The 24393-nt window shown below is 64.1% G+C and overlaps 1 protein-coding gene across 15 annotated transcripts in view; it reads right to left on the reverse strand.

Annotated features, from left to right (window-relative positions):
• Positions 1-749: 749 nt before the first annotated feature.
• BIN1 (bridging integrator 1) overlaps positions 750-24393 on the reverse strand; it is a 53795-nt gene continuing 30151 nt past the window's right edge. For 2 of the 15 annotated variants that reach the window (XM_069463283.1, XM_069463364.1), the window contains exons 3-13: positions 21919-21973; positions 21699-21793; positions 21176-21271; positions 20045-20152; positions 15530-15615; positions 15290-15365; positions 13903-13985; positions 10934-11081; positions 3388-3498; positions 3022-3123; positions 750-1355 (exon numbers count right to left, since the gene is read on the reverse strand). In XM_069463283.1, the coding sequence (XP_069319384.1) occupies positions 1248-1355; positions 3022-3123; positions 3388-3498; positions 10934-11081; positions 13903-13985; positions 15290-15365; positions 15530-15615; positions 20045-20152; positions 21176-21271; positions 21699-21793; positions 21919-21973 (1068 nt within the window). In that variant the 3' untranslated portion in view covers positions 750-1247. Of the gene's footprint in view, positions 1356-3021; positions 3124-3387; positions 3499-3730; positions 3821-4631; positions 4740-5685; positions 5710-6161; positions 6270-9489; positions 9619-10933; positions 11082-12573; positions 12619-13902; positions 13986-15289; positions 15366-15529; positions 15616-19260; positions 19354-20044; positions 20153-21175; positions 21272-21698; positions 21794-21918; positions 21974-24393 lie in introns of all 15 variants that reach the window. The other 13 variants (XM_069463028.1, XM_069462296.1, XM_069462378.1 and 10 more) reach the window with 13 other exon arrangements.

Raw genomic sequence — 24393 nt, forward strand, 5'->3', positions numbered from 1 at the left:
CCATTGCCCGTGGAAGCTGTGGGTGGCAGAGCCACCCAAAGGACAAGGCAGGGCCCCTACCAAGTCCAGGGGTTTTACCCAAAAGTCAAGCTCAGTCTCTGATGTTCACCTCACTTGCTTTGTTTGTACCATCAGCACGGATTTATGTAGAGACAGGTTCCTCCGCCTGGAGTCCAGGCTGGTCCCTGGGCCGGTGAGCGCAACACCTGCAGCTCCGGGAAGCCGCTGCTCCGCGGCTGCGTGTCACGGCTGCTCAGACGGGAGGAGCCGAAGAGCCCGGGGCTGGCGCAGCAGGGCCTGGAGCTGAGGGAGCAGGCAGGCCCGTGAGCTTGGCCCTGACCAGGCGCTGCCAGACCGAGGACTTCCCTGTGGCCTGGGGCCAAGAGCTCACCTGCAGGCCACCGGCCTCCTTGACCCTCAGTTTCTTCACCTGTGGAGTCTCGGTCCCTGACTGCTAGGTTCTTACGTTTTCAATGAGATCAAATAGGACAGCACCCAGCAGCCTTCCTGGCACAGAGCTGGCTCTGCAAGCCCTGTCATCTAGCCCCAGCCCCGGCTCCAGCGACCACCTCGGCTGGGTCAGAGCCCAGTCGGACTCAAAAGGAAGAAGTGGTGGCCCTGCGGCTGGCCCACCAGCGCCCACCCAGGACAGAGGGCCTGCGAGGGTGGGCTGTCTCCGTCGGAAAGCCACAGATGACCACGGTTCCATCCACACTTATAGAAAAGAGAAGGGCAAAAAAGTAAACGCACACGCATTTTCTGAGTGTTTTTGTCAGTTTTTTGTTTCGTCTTGTTTCGAACACTAAGATTTATTTTCAAACAGCACACAGACCGTCTGCGGGGCAGGGCCAGGCTGGGCTGGCATCTGGGCCCCACCCACAGCAGCTGCCAGGAAAAGAGGACCCTTGCCCGGTGACACGGCCGAAGCTTCAGGCAAGCGTGGGGCTGGGCAGCCCCAGCCCCGCCCTGCGGCCGGGCACACATGCGGCACGGGCAGGGGTGCCAGGAACTCAACTAGGGGACACAGCAGCTCCAGGAACACTGGCGAATTCCACCGACTTGCGGGACGGGGCTCTTTGGAAAACCACCCAATCTCTGGGAGAATACCTCTGAGGTCTCTCCTCTTGATTTCCCTTTGTTTTGCAAAAGTTTAAAAACAAAAACGAAAAAAATAAAAATAAAAAGAACCACACATTTTTCGGGAAGAGGTGTTCTTCACATGCCCGGAGGCCACGCGGGCCCCTCCGTCACTGCACCCGCTCGGTGAAGTTCTCAGGGAAGACGCCGCGGCACTTCTCCAGCTCCTTGTGCTGGTTCCAGTCGCTCTCCTTCACGCCCATGAGCCAGCCTTCATCCTGCGGGGACAGCCGGGTCGCAGAGCCCACAGGCGTGCGTCTCTCCTGTCCTGATGCTCTTTTCCTTCAGCCTGCCAAGCCCACCCTGAGAACACCTCCTCCAGGCAGCACTCCCTGATTCTTGCTGAGACCTGTGCCCACCACCGCCCCTGCCGCCACAGCCAGCCCGCCCTCAGCAGGTGGGCTCAACCTGGAGCTGTTCTGGCGACCCCTCCTCACTCTGGAAAGGCAGCCTGACTGCTGCCCTGGTCTGGGCGTGTCTACAGGACCCCTCAACCCAGGCAAGGGGCTTCCCACCTGCTGGCACCTGCAGAGGACATAACTGTCCTTCCAGGCTTCCAGACGCCTACAAACTACACCAGAATGTGCTGGGAGCAAGGACCAGTTAAAAGCTTCTAGAGAGACCCACGGCCGCCCCACCAATCCCTTCAGCGCTGACGAGCCCTTTCCTTCAACCCTGACCCCTCGCCCCCTCGCAGGAATCCTCCCCACACCCTGACAACCTTCAGGCCCCACACCCTGGCCCCCGGAACTGCAGTGGCCATACACCCCTGCCCGAGGCTGGGCCGCTGCTGCCCCTGCAGCTGGGCTCTGCCTGGGGCCTGCCTGGGTCTCTGCTGTTTCCATGTGTCATTATAGGCCTGTCACAGACCCTACTTATGTCCTATCTCAGTCCGCTCAGCCACTCCGGGACCACTCCCACTGTGCGATTCCACCAGGATTGTGCTTCCTGAAACCCCTCCCAGCCGGGGCTGGCCCACGGGGAGGTCAGTGGAGTCGGGGGTGGGAGAACAGAGACTCAGCACCAAGCCCTGGAGACCCTTGTCACGCAGGCTCCTGCCCGGGGCCTCAGTGAGTACCTGCTGCCCTCGCGACCCAGCTCAGGACCCCCAGGCAGGCCGGCTTCATCCCAGACCCAGCCGGACCCGGCACCCCACACCCCCGACAATCCATTCGTACAGACGTGTTGATGACTAAATGGGTTCTCTGGAAGCAGAAGACCCCAGCCAGGCCCCCTGAGCACGGCCCGAGGGCACTCGGTGGCTCAGCTGTGGCTGAAGCCTGGATGGCCACGTGGGCACCACCGACACCCCACAAGCACGTTGCTTTCTACACAACCAGGGAGGCTCCTGCCGAGGGCCCACGGCCACCAGAGCAGGGCAGCTGACCTGGACCCAGAAGGGACCCATTTAGCGCCCAGGCTGAGGGGAGCCCTCACTTCGAGGAGATTAACATGGAGAAACTACAGCGGGAGGAAGAGGGTCTGGAAGGCATGTGGGGTGACACTTGGCTGGGGACACGGCTGGGAAGCCTGTGGCCCTGTGTGGCCGGGGGCAGGGCTCGCCTGGAGGGGCACGCAGGATGACACGAGCCCAGCAAGAGCCAGCGCTCAGGCCACGGCTCGGTCCAGCTGCAGAGCAGGCACCTTGCAGGCAGCGACCTGTCCTGGGAGGAGGGCAGGCCCCCAGGGACAGGCGCCGGAAGGGAGATGGGGAGAGAGACCCGGATGCAGACGCTGAGAGACAGCAGGGCAGGGGACGGGCCAGGGAGATGGGGGGGCAGGGAGAGCTCAGGGACAGAGGAGGCCGGGGTGGGGAGGCTGCGGTCCTCCTGGCCTGTGCTGCCCCCTGCCGGCCAGCCCCGCCAGAGCGGCCCCCAGCACTACCTGCTCTTCTGGGTTCTGGAAGGGGATCACCAGCACCACGTCGCCAGCCTTGAGCTGCAGCTCGTCCGTGTCTGTGGCCGTGTAGTCGTGCTGGGCCTGCACCTGCAGGGGGTGGGGAGAGTGTGTCAGACCTCTGGCCGCAGCCCCCGGCCTGCACAGCACTGGGCCTTGTGTGTGCACGGTGTGGCCACGTGGAGACCCTCAGCGCCTGAGAGCAGCGGGACGGGCCTCAGAAGCCATCCTGCCTCCCGGAGTGGCCTACGTATGACTGCGGGAAAACCAGAGCCTCCCAGGGCTCGGCGTCCCATCCCACCCCCGGGCACCAAGGGCTGCAGTCAGAGGCAGCGGGTGGCTAGCCTGGCTCACCTTGAACATGAAGCCCGGGGGCAGGTCCAAGCGCCCAGCCCCGCTGCCACCCTCCACAGTGCCGTTCACAGTTGCTGGGAAGGTCTCCACGACGACCGCAGGAAGAGAGCTCTGGGGGCAGGGAGCACAGGTCAGCTGGGCAGGGAGGTGGTGCAGGGAAGGCCAGGGCCACCGCGGAGGGGACGGGAGGGGAGACATCTGCGCCTGGTGCCAGACCGGCCTGCGCCAGGTTCCTCAGCAGGAGCCAGGCCTGGACCAGCACAGGCGAGGAGCATGGGGAGCCGCAGGCAGGCGGACGGGCAGCGGGGAGGAAGAGACGGGGCTTTGGTCCCTGCTGTCTTACGGAAGCTGCTTCACTTGCCGCTGTCTCCCCCGGCTCCTGGGCTCCAGCCGCAGGTTGGGTCCCACCCGCCACCTCTGAGGCCTCTGCTGGCTGCAACATAAATGCCGGCTTGGGGTCAGACACAGGACAGGACGATGAGACCGGGACATGGGAAACCGGCCAGAGGAGGACAGTGCCAAGTGGGAGGGCAGGGGCATTGGCCAGTGCCTTGCACAATCGGGGACCCCCTGCAGCAGGCCAGGCCCTGGGAGTGGGAGCAGCTGAAGAGAAGGCGCGGGCGGGCCCAGGAATGCTGCAGGACGTGCCACCGAGAAGCCTAGAGCAGGCCCTGGGTGCCCTCCGACCCAGCCTCGCAGGCCCCACCCGCTCACCCTGCCCGGGGGCCCCTCGCAGGTGGCCCATGCCCAGGGACGGCTGCACCTGCCCGCCCCAGCCTGAACACAACCCAGGGCAGGCCGGGGCAGGAGACCGTGTCCCCTGAGGGGCGCAGCAGGGCTCCGGCACCCCAGCAGGGCTGGGCCAACATGGCTGACAGACTCCGCCCTGCCCAAGGGCTGCAGCCAAGTTATTTCCCCTGCCTAGCCTCCCTTTCGTCATCTGCAGGAGGAGGTGTCTGACTGACGGTTACGGTGAAGATCACAAGAGGAAATTCTGACAAGTGCTCGGCACAAGCCCATAGGTGCTCTGAGTGCTCCTCCCTCCCACTCTGGGAGGCTGGGCTGGGGGGGCGGGCAGGAGGGTTTATGTGCCCCAGCCAGGCCCACTCCCCACCCACGGCAGCCCTGGTGACAGGCCCGTCCTCACCCTCAGGCCCACGGTGGCCTGGTCCGTCCTGCACCCCCTTCTCCGGGCTCTTCCTCCATGCTGCCCCCCAGAGGCTGGGGGCGAGCCAGACACTTACTTGGGCAGTCCCCGGCTCGGCCGTCTGGCTGGGCCAGGCCACAGCAAAGGTGCCCTCAGCAGCACTGGGCTCCCCGGAAGGCAAGCTGCCAGCTGGACCCTCTGTGGGCTAGTGACAGGCCACCAGGAGAGAGTGGGGAGGAGCGGGGAGGCCAGGGTGGAAAAGGCGATGGGCAGGACGTGAGACAAGAGAAGACGGTCACCAGTGGCCAGTGCTGGCAGAGGGCGGTGGCCTGGCCGGGACCCAGCGGGCACCCACCTCCCACCCCTCATCCCTGCGTCCGCCAAGGGGACAGGCCGCTGTGACCGTGCTGCAGAAGCCCAGCACCTGCTGAGGACTACTTGTCGAACGGCCCGCCAGCTCCACGGCAAATACTGTCCTGGGCCTTCCCGAACTCCCGGGGGCCCCGGGGCCTGCGCCTGTGCCCCCCAGCACCCCTGCTTGTCAGGGGGTCTCAGGGCGTGAGCCCAGGAAGCCAGGGAGAATTCTCTCCACCGTCGCCAGTTGTTGGGCAAGTCCCAAGCCCTCCGGGAGCCTCCATGTCCTGGGCCATCAGGTGAGGGTGGCAGCTGCCCGCAGGCCCTGTTCTCAGGGGCACCACTACGCTGCCCTCCCTGCCTCCTCAAACCATCCCTCCGCCGCCTCCTCCTGCTCCCCTCCCAACGGCTCCACCTTCAGGCCCTCCTGGCTCGCAGGCCTCGCCCCACCAAGAGGACACACCCATCCGGGTGACCAGCCAGCCACTGTCTAGAGGGAACCAGAGGGCAACTCAGAGGACCCTTGTTCAAGCGACACCAAAGCCCCTTTCCCAGGGACCTGACACAGAGGGAGAAGCGGCAGGACAGCTGGAGACAGGGCGGCCCTGCCAGCTCCCTGTGCAAGTGAGCACGGCGTGTGCGTGGGCGTGGGCGTGGGCGTGGGCGTGGGCGTGGGCGTGTGCAGGCACCTGTGAGCAGGCACCTGTGAGCAGGTAGGTGGAGGGGCGGCGCGTGAACCCGGCACGTGCAGGAGCACGGCCCCCTCCCCGAGGGGCGGGCGCAAACACTCGGCTTACCTCCCAGAGGTCCCACGGAATTGGCTGAGCGCAGCAGTGAGGGGAGAACGACAGAGTTAGCACAGAGGTTAAGACGGGGGCAGCAAGCAGTCCCAGGGACACCCCCGCCCGGCCAGGCTCCCCAGCCCAGCAGGCACTGGCTGGCCCAGAGCCGGCTGCGCCTTGAGGTCTGCCATGGGCGAGCCCCGGACATCTCTCAGGGGGCTGAGAGCCCGGGCCAGGGAGTGCCCGGACAAGGGTGGCTGCCACGGGGGGCAGAATGCTAAGATGAACCGGCAGTTGCTGGGCAGGACTCAGCCCACCCCTCCCGAGGGCCCTCCTGGCTGACCCGTGTCTGCTGTCTGCCCCACAGTCAGAGGAGGTGACGAGGGCCGGGGCTAGGATGCCGGGGGAGGGCCGTGACCTGGGCCTACATGGGCCCACAGAGCTGGTGTGTGAGGCCGGCGGACCCGTGGGCAGTGGTGGGCACAACCAACCTGACCAGAGGGCGTGGGTGCCTTCGCGGGGCTCGCCACGGGCGGGAGGGGGTCAAAGTCCAGGTCCAGCAGGCTGGCCTGCTCCGAAAAAGGCCCCGGGGCTTCGAACTTGGCAGCAGCAGCGGAGGAGGAAGCAGTTAGTGTTAGGCTAGGAGCCCTGGCCTCAGGTGCACACAGCAGGCCCACGCACGCACACACAGGGACACGGACACGCGTCCAGGCACCGGCCCGGCCACCTCATACACATGCGGGGGTGCACTGCCCACAGCCACATGCCCTGGCACAGGCCCCACCCGGAGAAGGACAACGCCTGGCGCATGCCTCAGGCGTCCGGCAACAGGCCCGACACAAGCCCCGGCCCTCTCCCATCTCTGCCCACGGGCTGGTGTCACCTCCTGGGCCTGCCCCTCCTCTCTGCTCCCTTCCCCATGAGCTCCACTGACTCGTCCCTGCCCCCAAGAGCAGTGTCAGGCCACAGCCACCGCCAGACACAACCACCTTCAGTCCCCCAACCGAAAGGGCCCAAAGTCAAAGGCTGCCCACGGGCCTTTCCCCAGCCCAGCAGACAGGCCCCCTCCAGCGAGGCCCCCACCAGCCTGCCCCAGGGGTCCAGGACAGGGCTGAGCCAGCCCACACAGCCCAGAAGGCCAGTCTTCAAACTGGGGGTCCCCAACATTAGGCGGCTTCAGAACCCCCTGGGGCACCTGCACTAAAACTGCAAACCCTGCCCCCACCCAGAAGCCTCCCCCCCACCGAAATTCCTGCTCAGTGAGCCGGGGTGCAGCTGGGAATGTGTACGGAACAGGCACAGCCCAGGAGATGGGCACGGCCCCAACCATTCTGTGAGAAGTCCACGGTGACCAGCTGTCACGTGAAGAAAGGGGCCTTCTCACACCACCCCCCCTACCCCCACACAAGGGAGGGCCCTGCTGGGTGGGAGTGTTGACTCCCCTGAGCCTGGGGAGGGCGGCCAGGGCTGCTCCAGTGCCCAGGGGACAAGCTGCCTTCTGGGGAGGAGCCGGCTTGGCTTCAGCCTCCATCCTGTATGTGGAGCTTCCCTGTGGGGGCCAGAGAGCACTTTGCCCAGGTCCAAAGGAAGAGAGATCGGCTCAGGACACCCCCCTCCCTGGCCCTCACGCAGTGCTGGAAGGACCCCAGGCCAGCAGGCAGCCTGGCTCCACTCACTCTTGAGGGGTGCCCAGCACTGACAGGGGCTGCCCCCAGGCTCGTGTCCACCCCATGGCCGCCATCATGCAAGAGCTGAGACCTGGGGCTGTGTGCGGGCACACACCAGAGGGGCCGCCACAGCTGAGCTGCGGGCCTGTCAGGGGAGACCTGAGACCCTCGGTCCCATAAATGCTCAGCTGCCCCACAGCTTGGGGGACAAGGCATCGGGCACTATGGGTGGACCAAGCCACAGACAGAGAGCCCTGGCCAAGTGGACTCACTTCCTGGCAGCAGGGGGCCTGAGCCCCAAGCCCCTGCCCCAGGCCTACCCAGCAACCAACTGTGCGTTAGGCCCAGCCCTGCCCAGCGAGCCTGGGGTAGGGCAGTCACTGCTCTGCCCGTCATGGGCCGTCTCTGAGGAATGAGCGCTCGGGAAGCTGGTGCACGGCCCCCCAGTGCTCTCCCACCAGCAGGCGGCCAGCGTCTCTCCCCAGTACCCCCCACCAAGCCCCACAACACCCTCCCTCCCTTCTGAGAAGACAGCCAAACCCAGACAGCAAATGCTCCAAGAGGAGGGTCACCCGCCAGAGAGCTGACAATCTCCTCCCCGCCCTGCCCCAGCAGGCAGCCACCCTGCCACGCAGGACTGAGACCATCCTCCTGTGCAGGGCCACAGGCTACTCACCGCACCACAGCAGAGAAGCCCTGGTGGCACCAGCATCGTGGGCCAGCACAAGCCCACCCCCTGCCCCGCAACACCACCCAAGGTGCACAGCTCTCCCAGACCAGACTAGACCCCCAGGTCCGGTTCCCTGGAGATGGCACAAGGGGGCTAAAAGAGGGACATGAGGTGACCTGAGGGACAGGCACACTTGGAGCCCAGGGTGTGGGCAGTCTCTGGGCCACCTCCCAGCTGGGCCCACCCTGCATTGTCTTAGCACTGGCCCACTGGACAGGCCACCGGTTGGCCCACTGGCTCCCCACCTCTTAAATGGGAGCACGACCCCCTCCCAGAGGGTGGTAAAAACCAAACAAGGGGGAGTATGGCCGTGCTGGCACTGTGCCCCCCAGGATGCGCTGGTACTCACGCCATCCTGCCATTCTCGCTCACCTGCACACACGTGGCAGCTGGCAGGCCTCCCCAGCCAGCCCCGGGCAGAGGCACACTCAAGCCCTGCAGTCACTCAGCCCCGTCTCCACTGCTCTTCCTACAGAGGGGCTCACCTGCCCGCCAGGCCCCTGACCAGGGCCTCGCCCATCCACCTACTGGCGGCCTTGTTTTAAAATTCCTTAGTTCCATGCCACGTCCTTGCACGGGAGCTTGAGGCCCCTCACCCAGGCCCCTCCGAGCAGAGACCACGGTTCTCAGCTCCATGGCCACTCCCCACCCTCACCCCCTCCAGCCTGTCCCTGCTCCAGGCCTCTGAGCTGCGCAAAGCAGCTGCTGGGGGCACAGTCTGGACCAGCTAACCTCCCCAAAAGGCACGGACCATCATGGGAAGGGCCCAGCCACAGGAGGGAGCCAGGCTGGAGCAGCAAGCAGGCTGGGGTGCAGGGAAGCCCAGCCAGCCCTGAGCCGACCTGACAATGTGTCAGCCACTCCAGCGGTGACTAGATGCGATTCTACCACAGGCGACTCCTCCCTGCCCGGCCCTCCACTTGTGCGTCTGTGAGTGGGCGTCACACACCCCTACTCTGCAGCCCGACCACTGACCCCATCCCCAAGTGGCTGGCAGCAGCTCTGGGAGCTTAAGTCCAGGTGCCCCGGCCACTCCAGGCCGTTCCAGCTGTGTTCCTGCCACTTCCTCACACTGCCACACCCCGCACGCTCTCCCCACTCCAGGAAACCCCCCTCACCACCCCGGGCCCCCCACGCTCCCCCACCCCCCTGCCAGAGCACCACTGCCACTGCGCGGAGGGCACAGCACGGCTCCCCGCGGCGCCCCTGCGCCTGGCCACAGCACATGCTAGAGGAGGGTGATGGAGGGTGATGGAGATGATGGAGGGAGGCAGGAGCGAGGGAGGCTCAGACCAACCTCTCTGGCCAGATTCCTGGCTCTCAAGACAGAAGCCCAGGGCGTGGGATGAAGGGCGGAGACCATGCACGCCCAGAGAGGGCAAGAGAGGTGGGCAGAGCTGGGCCGCGGCGGCCGCGGCTGACCTGGGAGGGGGTGGTCACGCTGATCTCAGGGACAAACGTGTCCTCAAACAGGCTGAGGATCTGCTCCTGCTTGACCTCCTTGGACGGGGTGTGTTTGGGAGGCGGAGGGACTGGTGGGCCTTTCCGGAGCTGTGGGTCGGTGGCGGGTGAGGGGGCCGCGCGGGGAGACAGACAGAGACAAAGCCACAGTTAGTCACACCCCAGGCCACAGCCCCACCCAGGCCACTGAGGAGGGAGCAGATGACAAGTCACTTTCCCCCCAGACATAGACACCAGGACCAAGGCCACCTGGAGGAGACCGAGGCAGGGGTCCAGAACCCAGAACCCCTGTGCTGACAGAGAGGAGAAAGAGGGCAGGGGAAGGGAGAAGTGAAGGGGGAAAGAAGGGAGGGAGGGGAGGCCCGCTGCGCCCTGGCCGACTGCGGGAGGCCGTGGCTCCCCTCCCTGTGGGGAGGGACCCTGCCGGGCCAGACTGCCCTGCCCACCGCTGCCCTTCCTGCAGGCCCTCTCTCCGGCCCAGCCCAGCTCTGCCTCAGTCGGTCCCTGTGGACGCTGGCACGGAGCCAGGGCCCGGCAGAGGCCACACACCAGCCCGCCACGTGTGGCTTCCTCGCGTGTCAGACTCGGGTAATGACAGTGTCGGCCTCACAGGGTGGCTGTGAGGATTCAGGGAATGAAAGCGCAGAAGGGCTGGCACCGTGCCCGGCCCAGAGGAAGCGCTGTTCAGAGCGGGCTCCTTTCCTGCCCTCAGCAGGGCTATGCTAATGGCTGCGGGACGCCGCAACAGCACAGACCGAGAGACAGAGGCTGCCTGGAGCCACGGTGGGAGGACGCCACCCGCAGGCTCGGGGCAGGTCTGCTCCTAGGGCCTCGGCAGAAACCTGGAGGACCTGGGGGCAGGCAGGGGTCCCGGAGCCCAGGGCCTGTACCCCCAGCCACCCCACACTCCCCTCTGAGCCCGTCCTCTTTCTGTCCCTTTACAGGTCCCGCACGGCCACCTGGTTGGGCTCCTCCCTCAGCCCCCTGCAGGAGAGAAGGCCAGAAAGAGGGAAGGCGGCCGCCTCCGGAGATGCCGGCGCCCTGGGAGCTGAGGGCCCCAGAGCCTCTGTCCAGGGAGGAAAAGAAGATGGACAGAGTCAAAGGCCAGGGAAAGAGGGGACGGGAGGGTGCTGCAGTGGGGGGGCCGCCTGGGGAGGGACACGGTCACAGATGCCGCCCTCCCACCCCCCACCCTCCAAAGCAGACCAGGGCCACAGAGCGAGCCTGGGTGGGCTGAGGCCCAAGAAGACCAAGGTCCAGGTCCACAGCCCACTGGGCAAAGCTTCCGGCACCAAACCTACCAGGCCCAGGCCCGGGAGGGGACAGAGGAAGAGGAGGGAGAGGGGATGACAGCTGAGCAGGAGGAGGAGGAAGGCGGGGACAGGCTCGGAGACATCATGCCTACCTGAGATGGGGACTTGGGGAGGGTGGCCCCAGGGGCAGCTCCCCCAGCAGGCTCTGGCTCGTGGTTGACTCTGATCTCGGGGGTGGCGGCAGGGGAGCCATCGGGCGGAGGCGAAGGGCTCTTGTTTCCTTTTGCAGGGGCGTTGTCACTGTGGAGGCAGGGCGAGAAAGGAGCCGTGTAGGGAGACCACGGTGAGAGGGCCGAGTGCGCACACGTGCGGATGCCCGGGCACTGGAGGGGGAGCTGTGTGGACGTGTGTGCATGTGTCCCAAGGACCCACGTGTGAAACTGTACGCGTGTGCACGTGTGCCCCGTGGACCCCAGTGTGAAACTACATGCTTGTGTGTGAGAGAGAGAGAATGGGCGGGAGTGTCAGGACCTGGGTTGTGGGCCTTCAGAGTGGGGGGCCTGCCCTGGGGACAGTGACAGCACAGGGCGTGACTCTGGGCTGGAGGTCTGTGGTCCCCAGGGGTGCAGGCAGGTCCGTGGGAACCACTCGCCACGGAGGCCAGGCCAGCTGCCCTGCAGGCTCCCAGGGGCTCTACCCTGGCCCACGCTGAACAGCTCGAGACCCACAGCACGAGAAAGCCAGACTTCCCAGGTGCAGTGAGTCCTCCAGGCAGTGAGTCCCACCCCTCTGCTGGGGGCCGATCCCCTCGCCTGCCCCCAGGCCTCCCCACAGCCCTGTCACACGCTGGCACTCGGCCGGCACACCTCCTGTCCACACACCCAGTAAGGCACCGGATACCACTGGAGGTCACAAGCAGGGCCTGGGTGACAAACAGTGGCACCTTCGTGGCAGAGCGCGCAGCCAGGGATGGAGGGGGCAAGGCCCCCAAGCACAGCACCCAGTACTGGACGTGACGGGGCAGACAGTGTGACGGTGGCCGGCGCGAAGGGGCCGGGGAGGGACCCTCTGTCGGTGCCTGCAGAAAGGCGCTCTGGGACAGCCCTGCCCACCACACAGACACTGGCCACAGGGGCAGGGACGTAAGCGTAAATTAATTTAAACTTAATTTAGATTAAAAGTTCAGCTGCTTAGTCACACTGGCCACATGTCAAGTGCTCAACAGCCACACGAGGTGACAGGCTGCTGCGCTGGACACGCAGGTCTAGAAGGATACAGCAGAAACCAGCCACGGAGGGACCCTGGGTGATAACGGGACGGTGGGAGAGACACTGCTGGTACTGTCTTCCTTTTATGAATTTGTGTTTTATAGGAATGTATTTGCCGCCTTAAAGAACGCATGGAAATTACACATATGTATACACACGTGGTTTTGGAACCAAAAACCCCACCATGCTGCAGCATCCGCTCCCGGAGCCCTGGGCCGCCTTCCTCGCTGCGCTCTCCCCAGCAGGCCCCGCTGGAGCGGCCGCCCAGGGCTGGCCACGCGCTGGCGCCCAGGGGAACGTGCCCCATGAAGCCAGGCCGCTTGGGCAAACTGGCTGCCCTGCGCCACCGCCTCCTTCCCGCCCAACACACACGACACAGCACAGGCAGCCCTGCCCGGCAGCACCACACGCAGGCGGGTTACGGGTTAGTGGCGCCCCGGGCGCAGGGCGCAGGGCGCAGGGCGCATGCGCAGGCCAGCCGGGGTGCTGGCCCTGCGCCCGCAACGCAGCACTCACTGCAGTACCTGTTCTTCTTTCTACGCAGCCGGGAGAACAGTTTAGTTTTCTTTCTGTGGGGACGGACAGGATGTGGAGGCCTTCATTTTGGGGAAGGACCAGATGCAGGGCTGGCCTGTCCCCTTTCCTCTTTGCCAATCCCTCTGCTCAGAGAGCAAAGGGTCAAAAGCCTCCCCCAAGCGCCGCAAGAGGACCTGGGCCTGCCCTGGCTGGCCTCTGCACGCAGCCAGCTGCCGGGGTGGCGCTGACAGAGCCCGGCGAGCTACAAGAGGCTTGGGGCGAGGACGTCCTCCCTGCCTGTGGTCCCAGTGCCCCAGGGCTCCGGGTACACCCAGCGTGCCAGGAAGGGGTCCACTGGCCAGTGTGGGCCGCTCTGGTGGGAAGGAGGTTCGCCAGCCTCCACTCCTCGTGCTTCCCGGGGGGGAGGCGCCAGCACTGCCCAGGACAGCCCCGCTCACCACCACGCAGCCCCCTTTATTCACTCCCTCCCCCCAGCTCCCCACCCCGGCCCCGGCCTCGGGGCACCTACTTTATGTTCAGGGAAGGAAGGGGCAGTGGCATCCATGAGCACCTTCTCAGGCCTGCACAAGACCTCAACTAGCCCAAGAAGCAGTTTTATGGAGGTTCGTCAGCGCCGTGTGTGCTCTGCTTTGACACACCTGTGTGCACACACGCTCACCACGCCCACACACCGTACACTCCTCACACACACGCACATGCAAGAAAGGAGGGGACACCCCAGTCCCACTGCTGTCCCTGAGCCACAGACAGAGGAAGAGGCATTTTCCCCCCTCCCTCGGGGTTCCTCTCAGGAAACAGGGATCTCCTTGGCAACCCCGCCTCCCTGAGGGGCAGCAGCTGAGGACAGGGACCAGGCCAGCCACTGTCCAGGGACTCGGGCTATCCCAAGAGCCGCCTCCCTGCTCTGAAGAGGACACTCGCTCTCAAGAAGGCTGCACACCCAGGAATCATTCAGTCCTGCTCCCCCAGCCCAAAAACCAAGCAGGCAGCGCCACCTCTGCCCTGACGGCTCCTGCTCCACAAATGAGGGGGTCAGGCGCCAGGCTCAGACCTGCGGACTCCTCGAGGTGCTCCCTCCTCAGTGGAACACAACTAGAGGAGTGAGGATGGCCAAGGACAGAGCCCTGCCCTCACCTGATTCCCTGAGCATGGGGAGGCCAAGCCAGGAAGGTCCCCAGACCCCCAGGGCCAAAGCCATGAGGGGCCCAGGCGGACACCGACAGTGGGGTCACAGGCAGGAGCCGCCCGCCGTGCAGAGGCAGCGCCACCGGGGCTCCCCACACGCCCACTGCAGCGCGGGGGGCGGGCTCACTCACCTGGGCTGGGCCTTGACAGTGAAGGTGTTGCTCCCGTGCTGCTTCTCCAGGCTGACCAGCACGTCGTTGAGACTCTGGTTGAGCTGCAGGAGGGACAAGGAGGTGGGGGCTCCAGAGCCACCAAACAGACCTGCATCCCCCAAACACCTCTATTCCACACCTCCCCCACCCCAGCCCCTACTGCTGCCCAGAACAAACTCCTCTTCCCTCACCAGTGAGAGCTGGAACCAGCACACCAAACCCAGACAGACCAAAGAGGACTGCGTTGCCAATACCTACCATTTCTGGTGGACATCTTTTCTCCTTCTTCCACTTGTAGGGCTATCCTAAACCACATACAGCTTATGCTGTTTTACATATTTTTCTTAAAAACTGTTTCTATAGACTGTTAATATAATTGTTAAGGTCATTTTGCCAAGATGCTTTCAGATCACACTACAAATTCCACAGATTTCACTGAAAGAACAGGCAAGAGAGGAGGTTTATGCCTGGCACATGGCGATTCTCATTACTGAGAATGTTTCCTTCTTTGATTTGGCCACTAGGAAGCTCACAGCTGAATTTTCCTCCCACTTATAAACAACTGTGCCCTGTGGCATATCTTTCCATGGACTAACTTTACATAAATCTTTCCGTCTCTAAAATACCTGCTTTTTAAACTTGTGATAAGTTGTCTCAAATCTCTGAAGAGAAGGAGAGAAAGTAGGAAGGAAAGAGACGGCCTACTAGGCAGGAACTCAGGGATGTGAGTACAGAGAGGCCCCAAGATGGCTTTGCTGACACTGGGTTTCTCCAACAGCATTTGGGGCACTTCCAACACTGGGTTTCTCAAATTGCAAAGTTAAACAAATTTGCGTTTTAACTGCCAGATAAGATGAAAACAACACAACACAGGAATGCAAGCTGACCAGATCAGACCCCTTCTTCTACCAGATTCTGGCAGATGAAGCGGGCCTATTTCAAAGTCTTAAGAAACATAGGACAAAAAATTAAAAATTGAGAAAATTTTAGTCATTTATTTGTTCTTTTCCTACAAACTGGGAAATTGCCACCATTTTCTAACACTGAGCTCCCTGGGCCAAGGTTGCTTGAGAACTCGTTTACTGTCTGAGAGGGGCTGGTCTGCATTCCCCACCTGTCTGTCCAGGGTGTGGGGAGGGGGCCAGGGCTGCACCCAGGACCCACTCTCAGCCTCCCCAGCGTGCCCAGCAGCTCCCACTGGGCCTGGGCACTAGTGAGGGCACCCGGGGTGGGGGGAGGTGTTAGCTCCCCCCCAGCGTGTCCTGAACCCCAGCGGAGGGAGAGCTCAGGCTGCCCCTTCTGTGCCTCTGACTCTGACCCTTGGCCAGGGTGGTGTGGGGCCCCCAGAGGGGTCACCGGGGCCTACCTTACTCATCTCCTTGTGGAAGTTTTCCTCCAGACCAGCAATGCTCTGAAATGTGTTGACATAGAACCCTACGCGGCTGCAGGAGGGAGGGAAGGAGGGCCAGGTGAGCAGGGCAGAGCAGGCCCCTCTGAAACACACACACCCACACTGGAGACACAGCGCTGGGGGCATGGGGCACGGGGCAGACAGCAGACACGCAGGCTGCACTCCGGGCAGGCATCTGGCGCCTCTGGCCCTCACCTGTTCCACAGAGAAGGCAGCTCCTCCTGCAGATCCACATTCATCTCCTCAAACACCTTCTGGGCCTTGATGAGCTCCTCCTCGGCCTGGGGGCAGGATGAGTCATTCCCCTCTGCTGGGGGCTGTCCCTGCCAGCCCAGCCCAGGCCCAGCCGCCCCCCTCCTGGGCCAGAGCTCTGGGCAAGACAGAGGCTGGGCTGGACCCGCAGCCCCCCCCCCCCACTGCAGCCCCCCCCCACTGCAGCCCCCCCCCACTGCAGCCCCCCCCACTGCAGCCCCTCAGGGCCCGCAGCCAGGAGAACCCCAAAGGGAGAACCACAGCGCGCTGGGAGCCAGCCAGCGTGAGGGCCGGGGCACAGGAAGGGCACAGGGCAGACCACACAGCCCCAGCCTGAGGGGACCTGCGCACTGGCATGTGGACCCCCCAGGCTAAGGGGCCCCGCTGTTGCCGCCTCCCTTCCTACCCTTCCTTCCCCTTTCTGAGGGCAGCTGCTGCTCAGCACCGCCACCGGCCTTCAAGCCGCCTCCCTGGGGCAGTCCTTCCCAGCAAGCCCTCTGCAGTGACCTGCGCCCCCAGGCAGAGGTCGCAGGCGGCCGCTCAGGCACCTCCAGGAATGCCGGGGGCGGGGGTGGGGGGGCGGCGAGGAGGGGACGTGGCCGCCCCAAGCTCCCGCCCCGCCCTCCCGGGAGCCGGCCGCGATGGGAGCTGCCGCCGGGCGGTGGCGCTAAGGCTCCGTCGCACAGCTGGAGTGACCGCCAGGCGGCGGCTGAGTCACAGACCCGGCCGGCCCGGGGAAGGGGGCTCTGCTGCTCGCTCCTGGAGGGCGCTGCCGGGGACAGTGACTCAGGGGGGACTTGGATTCAAGGTTTGAGTCACAGCCCAGGAATGTGGCGGCCCCACCCAGGGGAGCACTTCCCGCCAGTAGCCTCACGTTCTCAGGCTGCGCTGGGGCCTCGGCAAAGGCAGCCAGCTGGCCGGAAGGCCACTTAGCCACAAAGCACACGATCTCTCGGGCCCTGCCAGCTGCCCCACCAGGCTTCAGCCACCGGCCCGGCCCGCCCCCGCTGGGCTAGGAGGGGCTGCCGCGGCTGGGCCCACAGTCACCTCAGGGACTAGCTAGAGTGGGTGTGGGCTCCTCGCCTGACCTTTCAGGATCTAATATAAGTTTAAAGGTGGAATAAGAAAAAAAGAAACGTCTCTCTAAACATGCATGCCTCTCTTGAGACGGATGCAGTCTCAGGGGTCTGGGCACAGCCACAGCAGGGCCAGGTTGAGAACACAGATCCTCCCCCACCCTCAGGCCATCCCTGACTTTCGTCCCACTGCCTGGCAGGGGCTGCCAAGGATGGACCGTGGCACCCACAGAATGAGTGACTCCCACCGTCACGGCGCAAGCCCTGCACTATCTACCGTGCACACCTCCCGCCCTCCACAGCCAAGAGTCTTCCTCAAGTGCCACATTCCCCAGTTCCTGTACCCTCTAGGGCCACCTCTCCATGGGGATGGAGCCGCCCCCACCCACTGAACCTAACTCCCCCTATGAGCAATCTGAGGACAGCGGTGTTGGTGGCGCAGCAGCTTGTCTAGGGAGCACATCTCTGGCCCAAGCCATGCTCACGTGGCCCAGCAATGCTGCTTCAGACAAGGGGGTGGTTCCATTCTAGAGTTCCTGGAAGTCAGGGCCTGTATCTTCTATCCCCTTTGGGTCACATCCCTCATGTTCTGGCACTTGGGAGTGGCAGGGAGTGAGGGAAGAACTGTCCACTGTGGGGGAGGGCTCGCAGCCCCCACGGCTCCACGGCACGCCCACAGACAGGAAGAGCAGAGCCATGTGGGCCCAGGGTCCCGCGGGCAGGTTTCCGGGGGCTGTGGCAAGTGTGGAGAGCAGCTCAGAACTAGATCAGGGGACAGGTGGTGCTGGTCGGCTCCCCCAGGTGCAGCCTCAAGAGCATGCATTGTCTCCCCTAAGTCAAGTCCACCAGGGCGGCAGCCCAGGGCCCCACGTGCCCCAGCTCACAGCCAGCCAGCCACCCACGCGTAACTCCAAAGGCTCCAGCTTCCAGCAGGCATGAGGCGGGATGGGGACAAAGAGGATGTGCTCAAGTAAAAATGGGATACAAATGGAAAAGCCAGTTTGGCTGAAAGGTGAAACATCTGCAGTCCAGCAGCCACAGATGCAATCACTCGCCTCACACTCTCTCTCTCCTGCTGCTCCCCCAGGGTGAGCGCTGGGGCCCTCCCAGCAGGACCCAACCACAGCTATCCCAGGAGCCAATAGCAGTGGGCAGGCCCCATCCCAGGCCCCATGGCCTACCAGGGGCTTTTGCTACCCAAAGTCTTCCAGCTGTTTTAGGGGAAGTTATGCAGAAACTCTGACTCTGGATCAGTAGCTCCATTCCCTCTTCCAGCCCAAGTCCTGAACTGACAGGCAAGGGCCCACCCACCCAGCCTTCGCTCCTCCTCCAGGCCTATGGAAGCCCCCTGGCCATCTCCCCCTCCCTGGAGAGCCAGGGTCACCTCGACCCCAGGATGAGGCTGCCAACACTCAGTGCCTCCAAAAACAGCCCATGGCCTTAGCCTAAAGAAACCAGGCAGCCAGTCAGGTAGGAAATTGGGCAGCAAGCCACACTGAGCCCAGAGCTGTCCACATTGCAGGGCTCGATACATGTGGGTTGAAGATGATGAAATCAAGAGGTGGCCCAGAAGAAATGGGGCAGCTGCCCAGAGAGAAACCCAACCTCCCAGTCCCCTGTCACCCGTCCCCACCACACCCCCTGCTGTGGGAATATGAAGGAGTGCGAGAGTTTCATACAGGCTGTGTCTACGTTGACCTGACACGTGCCTCCGTTTCACTGGAGAGAAAACGATGTGGCCCACCTCTCACAGGGCAGTGCATCCAGGGTCCCTGGCCACATTGGCCCATTCCAAGGACAAGGGGCTGAGAAGAGTAAACTATCTACTGCCACAGTGCAGGGATGGCCCCAGAGTTTTATACAAGGAGCCTCCTCCAGGAAGCCCCCCAGGACCACCATGGTGCTGAGCACTTGCCCTCCACAAAACCCCCAAACGGCCAACCTTCCAGGCCTCAGCAGCCCAGCCAGACTGGAGAGCCCTCCCAGTGTCCTCTCTGGAGTCATCAACGGGGGGGAGGGGGGCCGGGCTCCCCCCCCCACAGGTCCCAGGCCAGCTGTGGCAGGGACCACCCACCTGGAGCCCAGCCAGGGGGGGCAGGATAATAACCCTGGGGCTTGAGTCAGGAGAGCCCCGACTCTGCCCCATCCAGCCCTGGGACCCTGGGAGGAGACTGTGCCTCTCTGGGCAGGTGTGTCTGCTCAGTAAATTCAAGATAACCTTGGAATGCTTATAAGGCTTGAAGGACAGCACATGGCAGGGGACAGGAGCCTTCCCAGAGAACATACAGCTGAAAGGCGTCCCTGGTTCCTGGATGAGTCTCGGTGAACAACCACAGACCCAGGACTGAGGGGGTAGACCTGGGCACCCCACCAGGTCTCCCAGAGCTCCCCAGCGGCCTCTGCCCGTACACTTGAGGGCAGAGGTCCCGAGGCAGGACTCTCCAGCAGAGGCCTTTGGAGACGCTCTGCCCGCTGCAGCTCTGCCACTGCCACTCAGGGCCGTGTTCAGACGCCAGCCCTGCAGCCCGGCCCAGGGCGAGAGGACAGGACGACAGACTGGAAGGCACCAGCGCGTGCAAGGTTAGAAGCCAGTGTCACCTGATTTCGGAGCAGGTTAGTTTGAGCTACGAGATGAGCCTGCAGTTTGCCTTGGCACCACTGGGGGGCGGCTTTCTCAAGCAGCGAGACAGGCTGGGGTGGGGGGGGGGCCGAGGGAGGGAGAGTGGAGAGATGGGAGGGGGTGGGAGAGAGAAACAGAGACACAGATATTAAACACCACATCCACGCCCCCAAACACGGTGACAGCCGAGCCAGCCACCCTCCAGGGGGCCGCCCCGCAGCAGGTGGAGGCCCCTGAGGCTGAGACGTGGAGCCCCAGGGCAGGGAGGGGACTCCAGCTGCAGAAGAGGGGAAGGGCGAGAGTCGTTAGCAGGGCAGAGGGCGCAGCAAGCACAGTCGCCCCGGGCACAGGGGGCTGCCCTCAGCCCCTCCCCCCACCGCATGGCGAGCGTGGCCAGCCCTGCGCCCACCGGCCTGCTCCAGCCCAGGCAGGGCCACACGGATCCTGTGACAGAATTCCACTCGGGGCACGCCAGGCAGGGCGGCGCCGCTCCAGTGAAACCCAAGCCAGGCCTACTCACACGCCAGAAAGTGGCCTCGGATGGGGCCAAGGGGCCGGAGAGGCCGGTGGCGGGGAAGGACCAGAAGTGATCGTGAGCCCCCACCCAGGCGTCCACAGGGCCTTTCACTCACGGCCTGGGCTGGCACCGTCCCCACCCCCACTCAGCGACCTTGCACTAGGCAGAGGAAGGCTCCACCCCGAGGACACCCGGCCTCCCTGCCCCGTCCCTGCAGGCTCTTCCCACGGTCCTTCAGCCCTTACCTTGGCGATTTTGGCTTCATCCTTCTTTTTAGCCGTTTGAAGGGACTCGAAATGGTGCCGGGCACTGTCGTAGTCCACCAGCTTGCGCCCCCGCTTGGCGATGCGTGACTGGGGGACAGATGGGGGAAGGGGCTGAACAGGACCTGGCGCCCATGCGGAGGGGCTGAGCCAGGTGGGCCCAGAGAAGCCGGTCGTGGGCCAGGCCTGCACGGCCCTGGAGGGCCCAGGCGGTATCCACAAGTCCGTCTAGGGTGTGCTTGAGCCTCTGCTGCTCGAACCCTTCTGGTGGCAAAGGACTCACCCCTCAAGGCAGTCCACCCCCACTATCAAACCATTTCCTTGCAACATGAACCCACTTGTAAGTTCCCACCAGCCAGTACTGCGTCACCCAAGTCTCTTCCTTGGCCTGGCCCTGAGCTCCTTAAAGACGCCTCCTGGGCCCTGGCTTCCCTCCAGAGCCACCACCTTCAGCCTTGGGGAGCATGAGCAGTCTGCACTGGGTGGCCCCTGGGGCCAGCAGGAGTGTGATACCCCCAGCCCACTCACTCCAGCTCCAGCAAGACGGTGGTGGCCCTCCCAGGCCCCAGACACCTGTGCTTCCATGGACGCATCCCCCGGGGGCCGTTCCCCTCAGTAGAGACCACGGCACGATGACAAGTCCTAGCATGTACCCAGGCCCAGCAGAGACAGCGGGCTTTGTGAACACACATAACCACACAAATACACCCAGACACACAGACCCAGGTAACAGATGACACCCACGACTATGCACACACACCCTTCCAAGCACACAGCATAAACTCAGGGGACCTCCAGACACACACATGCCCAGGACTTACACACCTACACACTCAGTTGATCACTCCCCAGTGACATGGCCACACCTACCACACACATACACACCTGCAGCCCTGAGACCCAAAGGTACAGGAAGGCCCAGGCCTGGGGTGGCAGGGGCAGCGGGCAGCTGCAGGGGGAGCAGCCCTGGGGGGAGGACATGGCAAGCAGGGGCCGCCAGCCTCCAGGACAGTCACCTCGGTGCAGGAGCCAGCCTGTGCCAGGCGCCGGGCCCTCTCCGCTCCCCTCCACAGGCTGCCAGGCCAGAGCAGGCAGACCCGCAGAGGGCCTCACCTTGATGTCAGGGAACTGGCCCAGGTACGTGTCCATGGTCAGCAGCGCCTGGTCCACCAGCTTCTGGTGGTAATCCATCCACAGCAGGTCGTTGTTCTGAAACAGGCAAGGGCGCGGAGCGTGCCACCAGGGGGGCCGGCCACACCCAGTCCCCAGCGCTCACCTCCCAGGACCTGTGGGTCAGCCCCAGCCCCATGACTTTGCAGCTCGGTGGCTTCTCAGAGCCTCGGTTTCCTGTAAAATGGGGGCAACAGTTCCTGCCCTAGAGCCTCTCGTGGGATGACTGTGGGCGTCAGGTGTGCTGAGACTGTGGCCAGCCAGGGAGGCCTTGCAAGCCACGAGCCAGAACACACAGGCGAGGGACGGCCACAATCCGTGATCTGACTCGCCCTGGTGTGAGGGTGTGTCAGAAGACCCTCAGAGAGGGAAGGCACTTGCCTAAGGGCACACAGCATGGAAGTGCCAGAGAGCTTGTCCCACAGGGCCCACTGGGAGGGGCCAGGGCCACCTGCCCCGTGCTCACCTCTGCGATCTTGTTTGCCTCATCCCTGCCAGGCCAGTCGGGCTCGTACACCTCCTGCAGACACTCGTTCAGCTTCTTGGAGGCCTCGTGCATGGCTGTGGGCACAGAGGAGGCTTGTGGGCCTTCCATTCACAGCCCCCGCCCGGTCACCACAGACCCGGCCCACAGCTCTGCACCCACCTGCCCCACGCGGCCCAGGTCTGCCCTGCCGGTCCCTTACCTTTCACAGAGGCCAGGTAAGTCCGGAGATCCTTCTGCAGCCGGGTACCCTCGGTCTGCAAAGAGAAAGACAAGGGCCAGGTCAGGGCCTGGGGGCACACTGGTCCCCGACCCTCTCCTCCCTGACCCTCTCCTCCCTGACCCTCCCACATGGACAACCAGGCTGCTCCTCTGACAGCAGCCACCCGTCAGCCGACCTCTCCACAGGCTGGTGCCAAGTGCACCTCAGAGGACAGCAGCTACGGCCTCTCGGCCACAAACTCCAGCTGAGCAGCAGGGAGCTCCTGGCACCTCCCCACCCGGAGACCCTGTGTCCACGGGGACATTCACCTGGCATTGGTCAGCACCTGCCCTCTTCCAGACAGCACTCTCAGCCCTGGAAGGCAGGCAGGAAGACAGGGGCCCTGCCCCGGAGGGTACACTGGGGGCGTGGCTGAATGAGGCACACTGGCGCCTCGACCTGCCCTCAGACCACCGCGGACAAGTGACCACAGGGCACAAGCCAGGTGGGGCTGCTGGCCGCCGGGCACCTTGTTCCACAAGATCAGGTGGTGCCCAAGAATGGAGGGCTCCCACCACATCGTACCAGGGACGATGGGACCTGGTGGGGGGGTGGTGGGACCTCTACAGGGAGAGTGGCCCCCAGGGGCTCCCTGAGATGGCAGGACCAGCAGAGAGGGTAGAACCGTGGCCCAGGCCTCAAGTCCCTCTGGGCTGTCAGTATCAGAGAAGGCAGGAGCCAAGAAAGCTGAACTGCAGGTGTGAGGAGGGGTGAGCGACAGGTGAGGCCAGTGATGAGGTCTGGGACCCCGCAGGGAGATGCTGAAGTTTCCAGAAGCCGTGGGAAGAAAGGCGGCAGCACACACAGGCTCTGGGGCCATGCAGACCCGGCTCTGCCCCTCAGTGGACATGCAGCCCCAAGCCTCTCTGAGCCTCAGCCCCCACCAGCTGGCATGAGCGATCCCTGTCTGGCTGTCCACAGGTGCTCAGGGGACAGCTCCAGGGAGCCAGCCCCAGAGGCTTGGCGCCAGCCACAGGACATGGGCCCCATGCTGAGAACAGGCATGTGGGGCAGAGCGGGGCCTCAGGAGAGTGCAGTGGTCGGGACGACCTGCGCAGGGAAGGACGCCCCCCTGGCCTCCCCAGCCTGCCGTTGGAGGGTGGGCGAGGGGGACGCAGACCCAGCAGCTGGCCAGGGTCCCGGGAGCCCAGCCCCCTGCAGAGCTCCGGCCTGGCCAGCTCTGTGCTTTCACAGAAGCCGGAAGGTGGTCCCCACCCGGGCACGTCAGTCTCCAAGTGAGGGCAAGCAGGGACCCAGCCACCTTCACAGCTCAACGCTGGCACCCTCAAACCTCTCCTGGCCCCCAAACAGGTCCCCCTGCTCAGCCAGAGCCTGCTCTTGCTCCCCTGGCACCCACCCCGGGGCCAGCACCTCCCACGCACTGTCTTCCCACACCACTGCCCCCTCATGACAGTCAAGGAAGGGAAGAAGGTCAGCGACTTGTCACAGAGGCTGGGGGAGCTGGTGAGACCCTCCAAGACCTGGGCGCTCAGGCCACAGGGGTTGAGCAGGTCACGGGTAGCAATGTGGCCCCCAGCACCCACAGATGTGCCAATTTCTTACGATGACGAGTGCTTCCGCATGACCACAGAGACAGCCAGCAGGAGGGCTAAGAGCAGCACGTGAGACAGAAGGATTGAAGGAAAAAACCCTCCTGAACCCCTTCAGTCGGGCACGGAGCACAGTAATAGCCCTGGCCAGTGCTCATTCCTGTGACCGTCAAGGTCTGGGGCTCACTGCTGCGAGACTAAGTGAAGAAACAAAAGGCCGATCGCAGACATTCAGACCTCTCTGGAATCCGTGGGGCCGACGCACGCCCTCGGGGACTGAGGAATGAGGGAGGGTCAGTCCCACTCCTGACACCGCCTCCCTAATCGTAACAGTTACGTGCTTTGTTGGCTGAGCTGACACAGAACTGTGTGCGTGATGTGATGCCACTGTATCCTCTGTGTCACAGAACCCTCCAGCCCCGGCTTCTTCCCTGCCAAGCCTTCGTCACCCCAGTCACCCTCTCCCCCCACACCACGCCCCAAGCCAGGGATCCCGGCGGGTGGGCGCTGCGCTCGCCCGGGCTTCAGGCCGTGCCAGGGTCCCTTGTGCTCCCCAAACAACGCTGGGCTGTGAGCGGGCACGTGGCGCACAGATGTGCGGGCGGCGGGAGCTCTGCCCCCTGTGCCCGCTGCAGCTGGCTCGCTAGGCTCCCGCCCGCCGCCCCAGCAGGGCAGCGCAGCGGGGTGCACGTTTGCCTCCAGCTGGCTCCCCCAGCCCCCTACACAGGGTGTCTGAGAAACAATTCTCTGAAGGTTCCTGAGGTTCCAGTCGTACTCCTGGCAGAACCCGGCTAGGGGAAGAGAAGATTCTGGGGCCTCTGCCCACCTCGGCCTGTCTCCCAGCTCCGGGACTCCGGAGTCCGTG

The sequence above is a fragment of the Eulemur rufifrons genome, chromosome 1 (assembly GCF_041146395.1).
Source record: "Eulemur rufifrons isolate Redbay chromosome 1, OSU_ERuf_1, whole genome shotgun sequence".
Classification (NCBI taxonomy): Eukaryota; Metazoa; Chordata; class Mammalia; order Primates; family Lemuridae; genus Eulemur; species Eulemur rufifrons.